This window comes from Heloderma suspectum, chromosome 5 (genome assembly GCF_057233095.1).
Source record: "Heloderma suspectum isolate Gila_16-S chromosome 5, 16-S_ref, whole genome shotgun sequence".
Taxonomy (NCBI): Eukaryota; Metazoa; Chordata; class Lepidosauria; order Squamata; family Helodermatidae; genus Heloderma; species Heloderma suspectum.
The window spans coordinates 166776819-166790113 of NC_139462.1; the positions used below are offsets into that span (position 1 = coordinate 166776819).

A 13295-nucleotide genomic window follows, 5' to 3' on the forward strand; every position below is an offset into this window, starting at 1 on the left:
GCAGACCAACCTGGTGTTAAATAGAAGCACCGCAAGACAGGAGGGCTCAGTGGAGGGTCGTAGAAAGGAAATAGTGCATAAATATCTGTGACCCATTCTACTCTGATGTCCTGACCCCCTCCTCCTGCCATATCTCCTTTGCCCCAAGTTACTGAAATAGAGGTACCACCTCCATGGGTACCTATGTTTTCTAACCACATCCTTACCACACCAGAACTGCCCACACAGTCTCAATACCCACTCACAACTCAACCATACCCTCAACCATTCAGAAACTCACACTCCATTCATCCAACCAATCACACACAGCCAACCCGACACAATCACAGATTCTGACCTGTGGTTATAACCAGGGCATCACATACAGGGCATCAGGATTGCCAACCCACCAAGCAACATAGAGAACTAAAGCACAAATTTCCTAGCCATTCAGACCTACTTCTGCTAGTTCATGCTCATTCCATCTCTCACCTGGAGTGTTGCAAACACCCCCCCCCCCCAGCTCTCCCCCAGAAGGAATCCCATTTCTAGCCACCGCAGGCTCCCACCCTGGGCAGAAACAGAAGCTCTAGCACACAAAATCCCTAACCCCTTTTCGGCAGCTATGGGCTTGTCTAGCACATATAGGACTGCACCCTAGATCTGTTAGTCTTGAAGGTGTTCTCTCTCTTAGGCGCAATCCTATGCATGTTTAGACAGAAAAAGTCCTACAACTTCTTGGGAGTTGTAGGACTTTTCTCTGCCTAAGCATGTGTAGGATTGCACCCTTAAGGAGATGGTTTCCCGACATGGCTCGAATACTGGCACTTCTAAGGGGATTTTAGACACGCAGGGTAACTGTATGTCCGTTTCTTGCCACGCTAGCTCAGCGATGCTTTGCGTGGCCTCTTCCCTTGCCAACAAACAAAAGCCCCTCACACGAAGGCTTCAATGGACCTGCCAGGGGCGCTGGACCTGCCTAGGGCGTGCTGGGAGTGCGTGAGTGGGGCCGTCGGCCTACTGGGTTTGTGACCAACGTGTCAGGCGGCCTTCCCGCTCTTTGTTTTCGTCACCCACCGAGCCAACAACACGAATAACCCAGCCAGTGAAGGGAGGCTCAGCAGAGAGCCCGGGCTGCTGAGGAGGCAGCAGCAGCAGCCGCCACGGCGGGGGCGGGGCGGTCGGAAGAGAGCGCGAGCGAGCGCCCACTTCTCCGCGCCTTGCCAGCTCCAGACCCGCCCACTCCGCGTCCAGTCCCAACATCCGGGTTCTTGTCAATGCCTCTGCCGCGACGGCCGCCCGCTCCTGTCGTTCATTGAGGAGAAGGAAAGCGGCGGCGGCCTTCTTGCCGGGGGAGGGGGAGAAAAGGGCGCGCGCTCGGCCGCGCGCGCTCCCGTGGTGTGTGTGTACGCAGAGCGAAGATGGCGGCGGCGGTAGGAGGACGAGCCGGCTCCTTCGGTTCCTCTTCTTCGCCGGGGCTGGGCTCGGGCTACGGGGCTGCCGCCTTCAACGCTACAAATGGCGGCGGCGCAGACTCGCGAGCGGGGGGCGACGAGGACGACGGGCAGAATCTTTGGTAATTGAGCCCCCCTTCCCCCGGCGGCTCCGGAGAGGGACCGTTAGTAGCCGGCAGCCCCTCCCCATCCCCGCCGCGGGCCAGGTGCTCCTCGCGCCCGCCCTGCTTCGTCTGGTGTCTCCCCGGGTGCCCCTCGCCACTCATTTTTTTCGGGGGGGGGGTATCTATGAATGCCCCCTGCGCCATGTTGCGGGTCTCCTCCTCCTCGCAGGGGTGGTATCTTCTTTCGCCGCAGATCTCTCTTTCTCTCTCTGTCCCTCCCGCCCACTTCTTCCCCCTAAGCCATCGTCCTGCTGCACCTCCTCGCGGCGTAGCAGGAACGTGGCTCTTTCCCCACAGACCTTTCCCTTTCCTCATCGGCTTCCTTGGTTTTGTTTTTCCCAATCTCGCGGCAGGTCCTGCATCCTCAGCGAAGTGTCCACTCGTTCCCGATCTAAACTGCCTTCGGGGAAAAACGTCGTCCTGCTGGGTGAGTGGTCCCTCTTCTCCCCTTCATCCGTACCTGTTTGTTTTGTTTATTCGTTTGTTTTCCCTTCTCCCAGCCTTTTACTTATTAATTAGAGGGCTGGACCTCTTTTTCGCTGTTGTTGCGTTTAGGACGGAGGGCGTGTGAGGAATGCTTGCAAGGGACCGCGTTGTGTTTGTAGGTTGTGCAGAAGGGAGGGGTAGCTGCAGCGGTTCATTGATCGCACCATGCTCCCCCTTATGCAGGATCTGGTGCTGATTCTCTTTGCTGAATGAAAATACACCACTAGCTCGGTGTTTAAGTCTCCTTTATTTTTACTGTTTCGGTGAACAACGATGGTGTAATGCTTTAAATCTGGCTTCCAGTGGCCTCTGCTATTTGTTGACTGGCTGGCAGACTACTGGAGTAAGCCTAGCCTGCATGCGTAAGGCCTGTCGACAGCATTGTTGTCACATTATGTGTCAGCGGCAGCTTGTCTGGCTGATGCTGGCTTGTGTTATGCCTCGGTGCCTCCACCCATTAGATATGGCCAGCTCCTCCTTTGGGTGTGTGTGTATGTTTATGTGTCAGTAAAAGTGATCCTCTCACTGGAGTTTTGGTTGAAGCTGAGATTTGGGTGTGTTACAGTGCATCAGCAGGTGTGTGCTTCTTGGTGAGATGTCCCATTAACAGCAGGTACAGTCTGCTTCGTATACTGAGTCGTTGTCCCTGGTGAGGTCCTGGGTTTTGTCAATTGAGAAATTAGTACAATGTAAAAACAAACAAAAAAAACTCCCTTGCTTTCCTGACAGTGTGTGAACGGACCTAGTGGCCCGGCAAGCTTGTTTCTTGAAATAGTAAGCTAAAGTGTCTCTTTATGGGTAGACCCATATGGGTCAGCACTTCAGTTGGCTATTTCAAGCAGCTTCTGGCCCAGTTAATTTTGCTAAGAGTGGAGGATAGAGACACATTGGGGTTTTCCCTCTATGGAGTGAAATTGACCAGAACATTTGTATGTGAAGATGACCAAAAATAATTCCCTTGGTGTCCTGTCTGCCAGCTGATTTTAATATGAAATATTTGTGAATAACAACCCTAGCCTGCTGCTGGGCATAGCAAACTTAAAAATGCTCTCTGTACTGCTTGATGCAAATAGCAGAACAGCAACATGCAGAGACAAGAAAGAATTTTGTTTCTGCTTGTGCTGGAAATAAACTTTGGAAGGAGAGCAGATGCACACATAGTTTTCATAGGTAATGCTAGGAAAATTGGCAGGAAAACTCAGGGTTCTGCAAAATACAGATAAATGGTGAAAGGACCAGATAAGGTAAGTAGAGCTAATAACAGACAATGTTTTGTAGCCAGAGGTTGCAATCCTCTAGCCACTTACCTGGGAGTAAGTCCTATTAGATTCAGTGGGACTTCAGAGGAGTAGTCTGCTAGCTTTGTACTATAAGTGGATTGCTTGTGGATGGGAATTTTTTTGTCAGTTATGTAGTGTGAGTTATTGATTTTTGTATACATTAAAAATAAGAATTTCTTTGGTTGTTTAGATCCAAGAGACTATCACTTCTGTCATCAGCACTGGCTGACCAGGTACTTCTGGGAAACTTGAAAACAGGGCATGATGGGAAAGTGTCCCAGCATCTGAATGGAGGTTATACTTTTAGATATCATAGGTTGTAACCATTAATGGACTTGCGTTCCCAAGAATTTAACTTTTACAAAATATTGGCTATTTGTCCTAGCTTTCCATCATTTGGTGGCAATGAATTCCATAAGTCAAATTGATTTAAGTTCTGGTTCTGAGCAACATTTTATATTGTCAATACTATTGAGAGCTTTATCATGTTTTATCATATCATAATTTAGACAACAAATAGTCAAGTGATTCTACAAGGAAGATATTCTCTTCTCTCTGGTCACTATATATGCCTGTTCTGTAAAGAAATTTTGTGCCCTGGGCTGCCTGAAAGAGATGGCGGTGAGACTACTGCTGAAGAAATCCTCCCTGGATCCAGAGGCTTTTAACAACTTTAGGCTGGTGGCAAATGTTCCTTTCCTTGGCAAGGTCCCTGAGTGGGTGGTAGCCAACCACCTCCAGATACTCTTGGATAAGACTGATAATTTGGATCCATTTCAGTGGGGTTCAGGCAGCGTTGTGTCACAGAAACAGCTGTATTGCTCCTTATGATGACCTATGTCAGGAGAGAGGCGGGGGGGTATGACCTTGTTGATTCTCCTTGATCTTGTGGTGGCTTTCGATACCATCAACCACGATATCCTATTTAACAACTATATGAAACCATTGAATGGGGTCATCTGGTGTGTTGAAGTGCATTGCCATCAGTATGCTGATGACAGACAGCTCTGTTTCTCCTTTTCATTGTCGTAAAGTCAGGCTGTAGATGTGGTAGATCAGTGCCTGACTGTGACAATGGACTGGATGAGGGCTGTTAAACTGAAACTCAATCCAGACAAGGCCGAGATAGTGTTAGTGTGTGGTTCTTCTGACCAGTGGAGGGCGTTCATCTTGTTCTGGATTGGGTTACACTTCCCCTAAAGGAGCAGATTCATAGCTTGGGAGTTCTCCTGAAGTCATCATTGTCACTTGAGGCTCAGGAAGCCTCAATGGCATGGAGTGCCTTCTACTAGCTTCAGCTGGTGGCCCACTTATACCCCTATCTGTGCAGGAATAACCTGGCTTCAGTAGTTTATGTTCTGGTTATCTCCAAGTTAGATTACTGCAATGCAGTCTATGTGGGGCTGCCCTTGAAGACAGTTCAGAAGCTGCAGCTTGTGCAAAATGTGGTGGCCAGATTTCTAGCAGGGACCAGAAGGTCTGAGCATATAACACTGATTCTGGCTCGCTTGTACTAGCTGCCTGCATGTTTGAGTCCAACTCAAGGTTCTGGTCTTGACCTATAAAGCATTACAGGGTTCAGGACTGCAGTATGTGATGGAGCACTTCTCCCGGTGTGAACCTGCCTATACACCGTGATTGACATCTGAGGCCCTCCTCCAAGGAAGGTTCAGAGGATGGCAACAGTTTAGAGGGCCTTCTAAGTGGTTGCCCCCCAATCGTAGAATGCTCTCCCCAGTGAGGTCTGCCTGGTGCCAACATTGTTATATTTTCAGCGGCAGGTTAAGACTTTACTCCCAGGCATTTGTCGGCATATGATGGGGCTTTTTAATGTGAGTTGTTTTTTATTGCTAAGCAGGGTCAGCCCTGGTTAGTACTTGGATGGGAGACTGCCTGGGAATCAGGCTTCCTGCACTGAACAGGGGGTTGGACTCGATGGTCTTGTAGGCCCCTTCCAACCCTATGATTCTGTTGGGTCCTGGTATTTCATTCCTATTGTTTTAGCTGTTCCAAATGGTTTTAAATTTCTGTATGTCAAATGTTTTATATTATGTTTTATTATGCTGTGTATTAGGGTTCTGGGTTTTTTTGTGAACCTTTCAGAGAGCTTTGGCTATTGGATGGTATAGAAATGTAATGAATGAATGAAATGAATGAATGATTTGATAGTCATTCATGTCTAGTAGGTAATAAGGTATCTAGGAGGATTAAAATGCAGTGTGAGGGTACATTACCTTTTTTAGATAACTGAGGGCTTGTGCAGTCAAAACATTCAATCTTGCAACCACATTTAAGAGATGGGAACAGGATATATAGATTGAATTGTTCCACTCCGCCACCCCGCGGCTCCTCCTCTATTGGGAGCAATTCCACCATCAGCCATCTCAGGAAAGCATTATATTTGACACCAATTAATTATGGGGCTTATTGGGGTTCCCACTTAAGAGTGGCTTCAACCCCTGGTTTTATGTCCCAATTAAAAAGGAACTCAGGCTATCTTTATGGTTAGCACTGGTCATCATATTGAATTGATGTAAAATAACTCTTATAGGAGAAACCTCAATCAAGTATTTTGTAAATGTAGGCCTCTCAGAATTAACATCCTTTTTTCCTTTCCAGGAGGTGCTTCATCTTGGCATCTTCAGTTATTTCTGCTTAGTATCTGATTATGCAGAGTTTTGTATTTAAATGACGATAGGTTATTATTTAACCAAACACTGTGGAATGTGAACAGGCTCATCTTTTATTTTAATATGAGATCTTTACATTTTTAATATGCTAAGGCCCTGGTTCAGATGTAACAACTCAGGCCAATAAACCAGTTTCTTGGCCTGAAAATGAGTTGTGTCTGTGCATTTCATCCTCCCTCCACATGCCCAGCTTCCATGCTATGATGGTTATTTGTTTAAACCACAGTTTCCTTACTTCTGAACTGGGAAACAATGACCTGGTTTGCACATAGTGGCAAGTCCTGGGTTATTTAAACCAGGAATTGCCATGGCTGTGCAGGAGCGAGAAAGGGTGTTGCCTCCAGTGTATTTGTTGCTTCTACTTCATTAAAAAACCCAGGAATGCCCCCATTCCTAGTTTGTTTCATGACATCCAAACTCAGGAAGTCTGGGTTGTGTAGGGGATTAAACAACCCAGAGTTAACTCAGCAATCGTCCATGAGTTGTTGTTGGGTTCCTGGGTTGTTGAAAGCACTCGCTCCCACTCAGCCTCAGCAATTGGGTTAAACAACTGGGTCTGAGTAACTTATTCCCTGATTGCAAATCAGGTTATTGAACCAAGGGAAGGAGAGACCGTGTGGGCAAGCAGCTCATTCTTAGGTCAATAAACTGTGGTCTATCAGACCAAGATTGTTACATCAAAACCAGAGAAGCATGTCTTGCAGCTAACTTTAAATTATTCTTTACAGCTATATTTTCATTTAAATGTTATGTACCATAAAATTCTGAACATTGTATCAATATACAATGATACACAGAGGTTTGCCTGGCACCTATGTTGTACTCTTTCTCGTGTCAGGTGAAGATCTTCCTATTTTCTCAGGCATTTTTAGCATTCCAGTTTTTTTAGGTCTTCTGTCTTAAATCTGCTATTGAATTTTAAATAAAACCTGCAGGGCCAATTCCAGAGAATGATATTGTGGGATTCTTGTTCTACCCCATGACTAAAGCTGTGCAGTGCCACAAGGTTCTATTCTATCCCCATGCTCTTCAGCATCTATATGAAGCTGTTGGGTGAAGTCATTAGGAGTTTTGGGATGGGGTGTCACCAGTATGCTGATGAAGCTCAGCTCTACTTCTCCTTGTTGTCGGAGTCAGCTGGGGCAGTGAAGGTGCTCGACCAGTGCCTGAAGGCTGTAATGGGCTGGATGAGGGCCAATAAACTGAAGCTAAATCCTGACAAGACGGAAGCTCTGTGGATTGGTGGTTCCTGAGTCTGGGAATTGGGTAAGCGACCTGTCCTGGATAGGGTTGCACTCTCCCTGAAGGAGCAGGTGCATAGTTTGGGAATACTCCTAGATCCGTTCCTGTCACTGGAGCCCCAGGTGGACTCTGTGGCCCAGAGTACTTGGGGCCAGCTTTGGCTGATCTGCAAGCTACGTCCTTTCCTGGACAGGGATAACTTAACCACAGTTGTGCATACGCTGGTAACCTTGTGATTAGACTACTGCAATGCACTTTATTTGGGGCTGCCCTTGAAGATGACTTGGAAGTTGCAGCTAGTGCAAAATGCAGCAGCTAGACTGTTGACTGGAACAAATCGTAAAGATCTTGTAACATCAGTTTTAAAGGAATTGCACTGGCTGCCAATATGCTTCCAGTTGGAATATAAGGTGCTGGTGATGACATTTAAAGCCCTAAGCGGTTTGGGACCTCAGTATTTGAGGGAGTGCCTCTCCCTATATATGCCTGCCTGAGGATTGAGATCTGTCAGCGGAGCCCTCTTCTGCATCCCACCAGTGCAAGACATACATTATGGTGGGATGTGGGAGAGGGAGTTCTCTGCTGTGACAGCCTGGTTGTGGAATGCCCTCCCCTTGGAGGCCCAATTTGCACAGAAGTTGGTTTCATTTCAGCACCAAGTTAAAACATGGCTTTTCATCAATGCATTTGAGGGCTAATTGAATTCCCTAAAGTTGCACGTTGTTTAAGTGTTTTATTGTTTTAGATTTTTTAAAATTGGTATTGGCTTGTTTAATGGTTTAATATGCTTTTAGGGTGCAATCCTAACTAGATAGGCAGCTGCCTCTGACCTCAGAGGCGATTGCCTATCCAAAGCAAGGCAGGAGAGGCACTGGGGGATTGTTCCCTCTACACCTCTGCTGCCTTGCTCTTTTTCGCTAGCTGTTTTTCGCTGTCTAGCGGCGGGGAGGCCAACCGGGAGGGGAAGCTGCTGTATGACACATAGGATATGTCATATGTGCAGCTCCGCTCTCCCCACCCTGTAATGTCTCCCAGCCCCACCCCTTTTCAGTTTCTCCATGCTTGTCTTCTGAGCGTGGATGATGGATGAGGTCAGATTTCTGGGAACCGACCTTGAAACATGGACTCTGAGGTCAGTTCCCGGAATACAGCATATCCTGTGGCCCTCTAGACAGCGTCTAGTGGCCATAGGGTTGTTTCTTTGGCTGTTTAAATTATTTATTGTTTTATACTGTTTACATTGATTTTATCTGACATCTTAATGATATTTTTGTTGTTGTTGTTCAGTCGTTAAGTCGTGTCCAACTCTTCGTGACCCCATGGACCATAGCACGCCAGGCCTTCCTGTCCTCCGCTCTCTCCCTGAGTGTGCTCAAGTTCATATTCATTGCATCGGTGATGCTATCTAGCCATCTCATCCTCTGCCATCCCCTTCTCCTTTTGCCTTCAGTCTTTCCCAGCATCAGGGTCTTTTCCAGTGACTTTTCTCTTTGCATTAGGTGGCCAAAATATTTGAGGTTCAGCTTCAGTATCTGTCCTTCCAATGAGCACTCAGGGTTGATTTCCTTTAGGATTGACTGATTTGACCTCCTTGCAGTCCAGGGGACTCGTAAGACTCTTCTCCAGCACCACAGTTAGAAAGTATCAATTCTTTGATGCTCAGCCTTCCTTATAGTTCAACTCTCACAGCCATACATTGCTACTGGGAAAGCCATAGCTTTGATTATATGAACCTTTGTCAGCAAGGTGATGTCTCTGCTTCTTACTATGCTGTCTAGGTTTGCCATAGCTTTCCTCCCAAGGAGCACGTGTCTTTTAATTTCATGGCTACAGTCACCGTCTACGGTGATCTTGGAGCCCAAGAAAGTAAAATCTGTCACTGCTTCCATTTCTTCCCCTCCTATATGCCAGGAAGTGATGGGGCCAGATGCCATGATATTTGTTTTTTTAATGTTGAGTTTTAATGTTGAGTTTCAAACCAGCCAGCTTTTGCAGTCTCCACTTTCACCCTCAACAAGAGGCTCTTGAGATCCTCTTCGCTTTCTGCCATTAGGGTGGTATCGTCTGCATATCAGAGGTTGTTGATAATTCTCCCAGCAATCTTAATTCCGACCTCTGATTCATCCAACCCGGCGTTTCTCATGATGCACTCTGCATATAAATTAAATAAGCAGGGCGACAATATACAGCCTTGTTGTACTCCTTTCCCAATTTTGAACCAATTGGTTGTTCTATGTCCAGTTTTTACTGTTGCTGCTTGACCCTTATACAGGTTTCTCAGGAGACAGGTAAGGTGGTCTGGTACTCCCATCCCTTTAAGAATTTGCCACAGTTTGTTGTGATCCACACAATCAAAGGCTTTAGCATAGTCAATGAAGCAGAAATAGACATTTTTCTGGAATTCTCTTGCTTTCTCCATGATCCAGTGAATGTTGGCGATTTGATCTCTAGTTCCTCTGCCTCTTCGAAACCCAGCTTGTACTTCCGGTAGTTCTCGGTTCACATGCTGCTGAAGCCTAGCTTGTAGGATTTTGAGTATCACCTTGCTGGCATGTGAAATGAGCGCAATTGTGCGGTAGTTTGAACCCTCTTTGGCGTTGCCCTTCTTTGGAATTGGAATATAAACTGACCTTTTCCAGTCTTGTGGCCACTGTTGAGTGTTCCAGATTTGTTGGCATATTGAGTGCAGCACTTTAACAGCATCATCTTTTGGGATTTTAAATAGCTCAGCTGGAATGCTGTCATCTCCGCTAGCTTTGTTGTTAGGAATGCTTCCTAAGGCCCACTTGACTTCACTCTCTAGGATGTCCTGCTCAAGTTCAGTGACTGCACTAACATGGCTATCAGGGACATTAAGATCTTTCCTGTATAGTTCTTCTGTGTATTCTTTCCACCTCGTCTTAATCTCATCTGCTTCTGTTAGGTCCCTGCCTTCTTTGTCCTTTATCATGCCCATCTTTGCACAAAACGTTCCCTTGAGATCTCCGATTTTCTTGAAAAGATCTCTAGTCTTTCCCATTCTGTTGTTTTCCTCGTTTTCTTTGTATTGTTCATTTAAGAAGGCCTTCTTGTCTCTCCTTGCTGTTCTCTGGAACGCTGCATTCAGTTGGATATATCTTCCCCTTTCTCCCTTGCTTTTCGCTTCCCTTCTTTCCTCAGCTACTTGTAAAGCCTCATCAGACAGCCACTTTGCTTTCTTGCATTTCTTTTTCTTTGGGATGGATTGAGTTGCTGCCTCCTGAACAATGTTACGGACCTCTGTCCATAGTTCCTCTGGCACTCCGTCTGTCAAGTCTAATCCCTTAAATCTATTCCTCACCTCCACTGTATATTCATCAGGGATACGATTTAGGTCATACCTGAATGGTTTAGTGGTTTTCCCGACGTTCTTCAATTTAAGCCGAAATTTTGCAAGAAGCAGCTCATGATCTGAGCCACAGTCAGCTCCAGGTCTTGTTTTTACTGACTGTATAGAGCTTCTCCATCTTTGGCTGCAAAGTACATAATCAGTCTGATTTCGATACTGACCATCTGGTGATGTCCATGTGTAGAGTCGTCTCTTGTGCTGTTGGAAAAGAGTGTTTGCTATGATCAGTGTGTTCTCTTGGCAAAACTCTATTAGCCTTTGTCCTGCTTCATTTTGTACACCAAGGCCATGCTTGCCTGTTATCCCGCTGATTTCTTGACTTCCTACTTTAGCATTCCAGTCCCCTATGATGAAGAGGACATCTTTTTTTGGTGTTAGTTCTAGAAGGTGTTGTAGGTCTTCATAGAACCGATCAACCTCAGCTTCTTCGGCCTCAGTGGTTGGGGCATAGACTTGAATTACTGTGATGTTGAATGGTTTGCCTTGGATTCGTACTGAGATCATTCTGTCATTTTTGAGATTGTACCCCAGTACTGCTTTTCCCACCTTTTTATTGACTATGAGTGCTACTCCATTTCTTCTAAGGGATTCTTGCCCACAGTAGTAGATATAATGGTCACCTGAATTAAGTATAGGGTGGGATAAAATGTTTTAAATAAAGAAATAAAATCTGCACTGCTGCTAGGTTTTACTCTGGTTGTATTTTTATTTTGTAGTTTTAATCTATGATATTTTATATTGTATTTTTATGGTTTTAATTTTGTTAACCTCCCAGAGAGCTTTGGCTATTGGGCACTATAACAATCAATTATTTAAATAAATATCTGTGTTTCTACACACTGTTACTACTTGAAGTCCACCAGTGTAAGTCTGTTTTAGAAACATTGGCAATATCAGCATCGCACACTTTGTGTGGCATGCTGTATAAGATGCTCAAAAATATCTGAGCAATGAAGAGTTGCAATTTCTAGGACTAGTTACAATAAGTTAACGCTTTAATGAAATTGTGCTTAACTTGCTTAGGGGACATAGACTGACAACAGAATTTCCATAGGTTTACCCTTGTTAGTCTGTGTTGCAGCCAAAAAACAACAGTGTCTTGTGGTACCTTAAAGTTGCATCTGTTGAAGAGGACCCTAGTCCAGTTTCCCCAGCTTGGTCTTTCCAGATGTTTTGGATGAGAATTCCCAGCATTCCTGACCATTTTTTCCATGCTGGCTGGGGCTGGTGGGAGTTGAAGTCTAAAACATCTGGAGGGCACCAGGATGGGGAAGGCTGCTCTAGTCCATGAAAGCTGGATAGACTTGATAGAGAAATACTTTTTTGTGGCAGCGGCAGTGCAGTGGGGAGGTTAAATTCCATGTTGAAGTGTTTTTAAGACATACACTATTTCCAAAATTGTCTGTTCCTACTAATGTCTCCCCCCTCCACCCCAAATAAATGCAGGAAAGCACTTTGAAAATAGCTCAAGACTTGCATCTTTAATGTGTAAAAATAATCAGGCGCAGATCTGAAAAGTGGAACAGCAATGAAGCTCCTAAGAACTTTGCCAGACTTGTCTCTGACGACTCACCTATTACAAAGCCACATATCTATGATAGCATTTTGGCCACTTCCAGGGCAGATAAATATCAGTGACTTATTTTTTAAATCAGATGTTGAATTAAACATAATTCGATTTTCTCTTTAATAATTATATTAAATCTGGATATCAGCATGTTAGCTGAACAGTTAATTTTTAAACTGAATCAGTGGCTCTACCAGACACATGGAGTTAAAACTGGTGTTCCTATGTAAATGAAGAACCAACCTGATCATTTATGAATATGAGTATTTACACTCCACCTACTGAACATAAGCATCTCATTTTCACCCAATCAAAATAAACTGTTTTAGTCTGCCCAGTAACTATTGGACCTGCTTGTTGGTCATAGGCATATCATTTTTGTTTGCTGCTTCGTTTTTATGATGGTGGGGCTGGGCTAAGACAGAATGAAAGAGAACTCTGGAAAGAAGAAAATACAAAATTGTCCAATTCACAGGATCCTGTATTCTGATACTTTAACCTCACAAGCTGCCTTGGGTGCTCATGGACATAAAAGTGATCCATATGGGAATATTTTAAGAACATTCCTTCTATAAGTAAAAAGTATACATGCAAACATATACAGTGTAACAAAGAGATGTAAAGTCTAGTTGTTAGAATTAAACAGTGTAAATAATACCGTAGTTGTAAATTAACATTGTTTAGTGGTTAGGTCTGTACCATTCTTTAGAAAATATATGAAGTATTAATGGGAAACTCTAAAGCAACCTTTTTTTCTTGCTGATGTAAATAATGGATTTAAATCACCTTGAATCCATACATTTTGATTTAAATCATTCCATCCTGGCCACTTTCTGTGCACCCTGATGAAAAACTTAAGAAAAAAAAGCAGTCACTTGAGACAGCCTCCATGAGGAGACATGAATTCCTCTGTACGTATTACCACTTGTTGATTAAGTCAGTAGGTGGTGGTGTGACGCTGTTTCTGACAATGTGCATAGTGGGTAATCTTCTGGGCTGTTCACCGCATCCTGAGTGGCGTTTGTTTAAAGTAAGAGGCACCAGTGGGACTACACTTTTTTTCTTT

The 13295-nt window shown here is 44.9% G+C and overlaps 1 protein-coding gene across 1 annotated transcript in view; it reads left to right on the forward strand.

Moving 5' to 3' along the window:
* The first annotated feature begins 1391 nt into the window (after positions 1–1391).
* Positions 1392–13295, forward strand: part of DYNC1LI1 (dynein cytoplasmic 1 light intermediate chain 1) — a 41058-nt gene continuing 29154 nt past the window's right edge. Inside the window, exons 1-2 of the mRNA XM_084858255.1 lie at positions 1392–1555; positions 1951–2024. Coding sequence (XP_084714381.1) covers positions 1401–1555; positions 1951–2024 — 229 coding nt within the window. The 5' untranslated portion in view covers positions 1392–1400. The remainder of the gene's footprint in view (positions 1556–1950; positions 2025–13295) is intronic.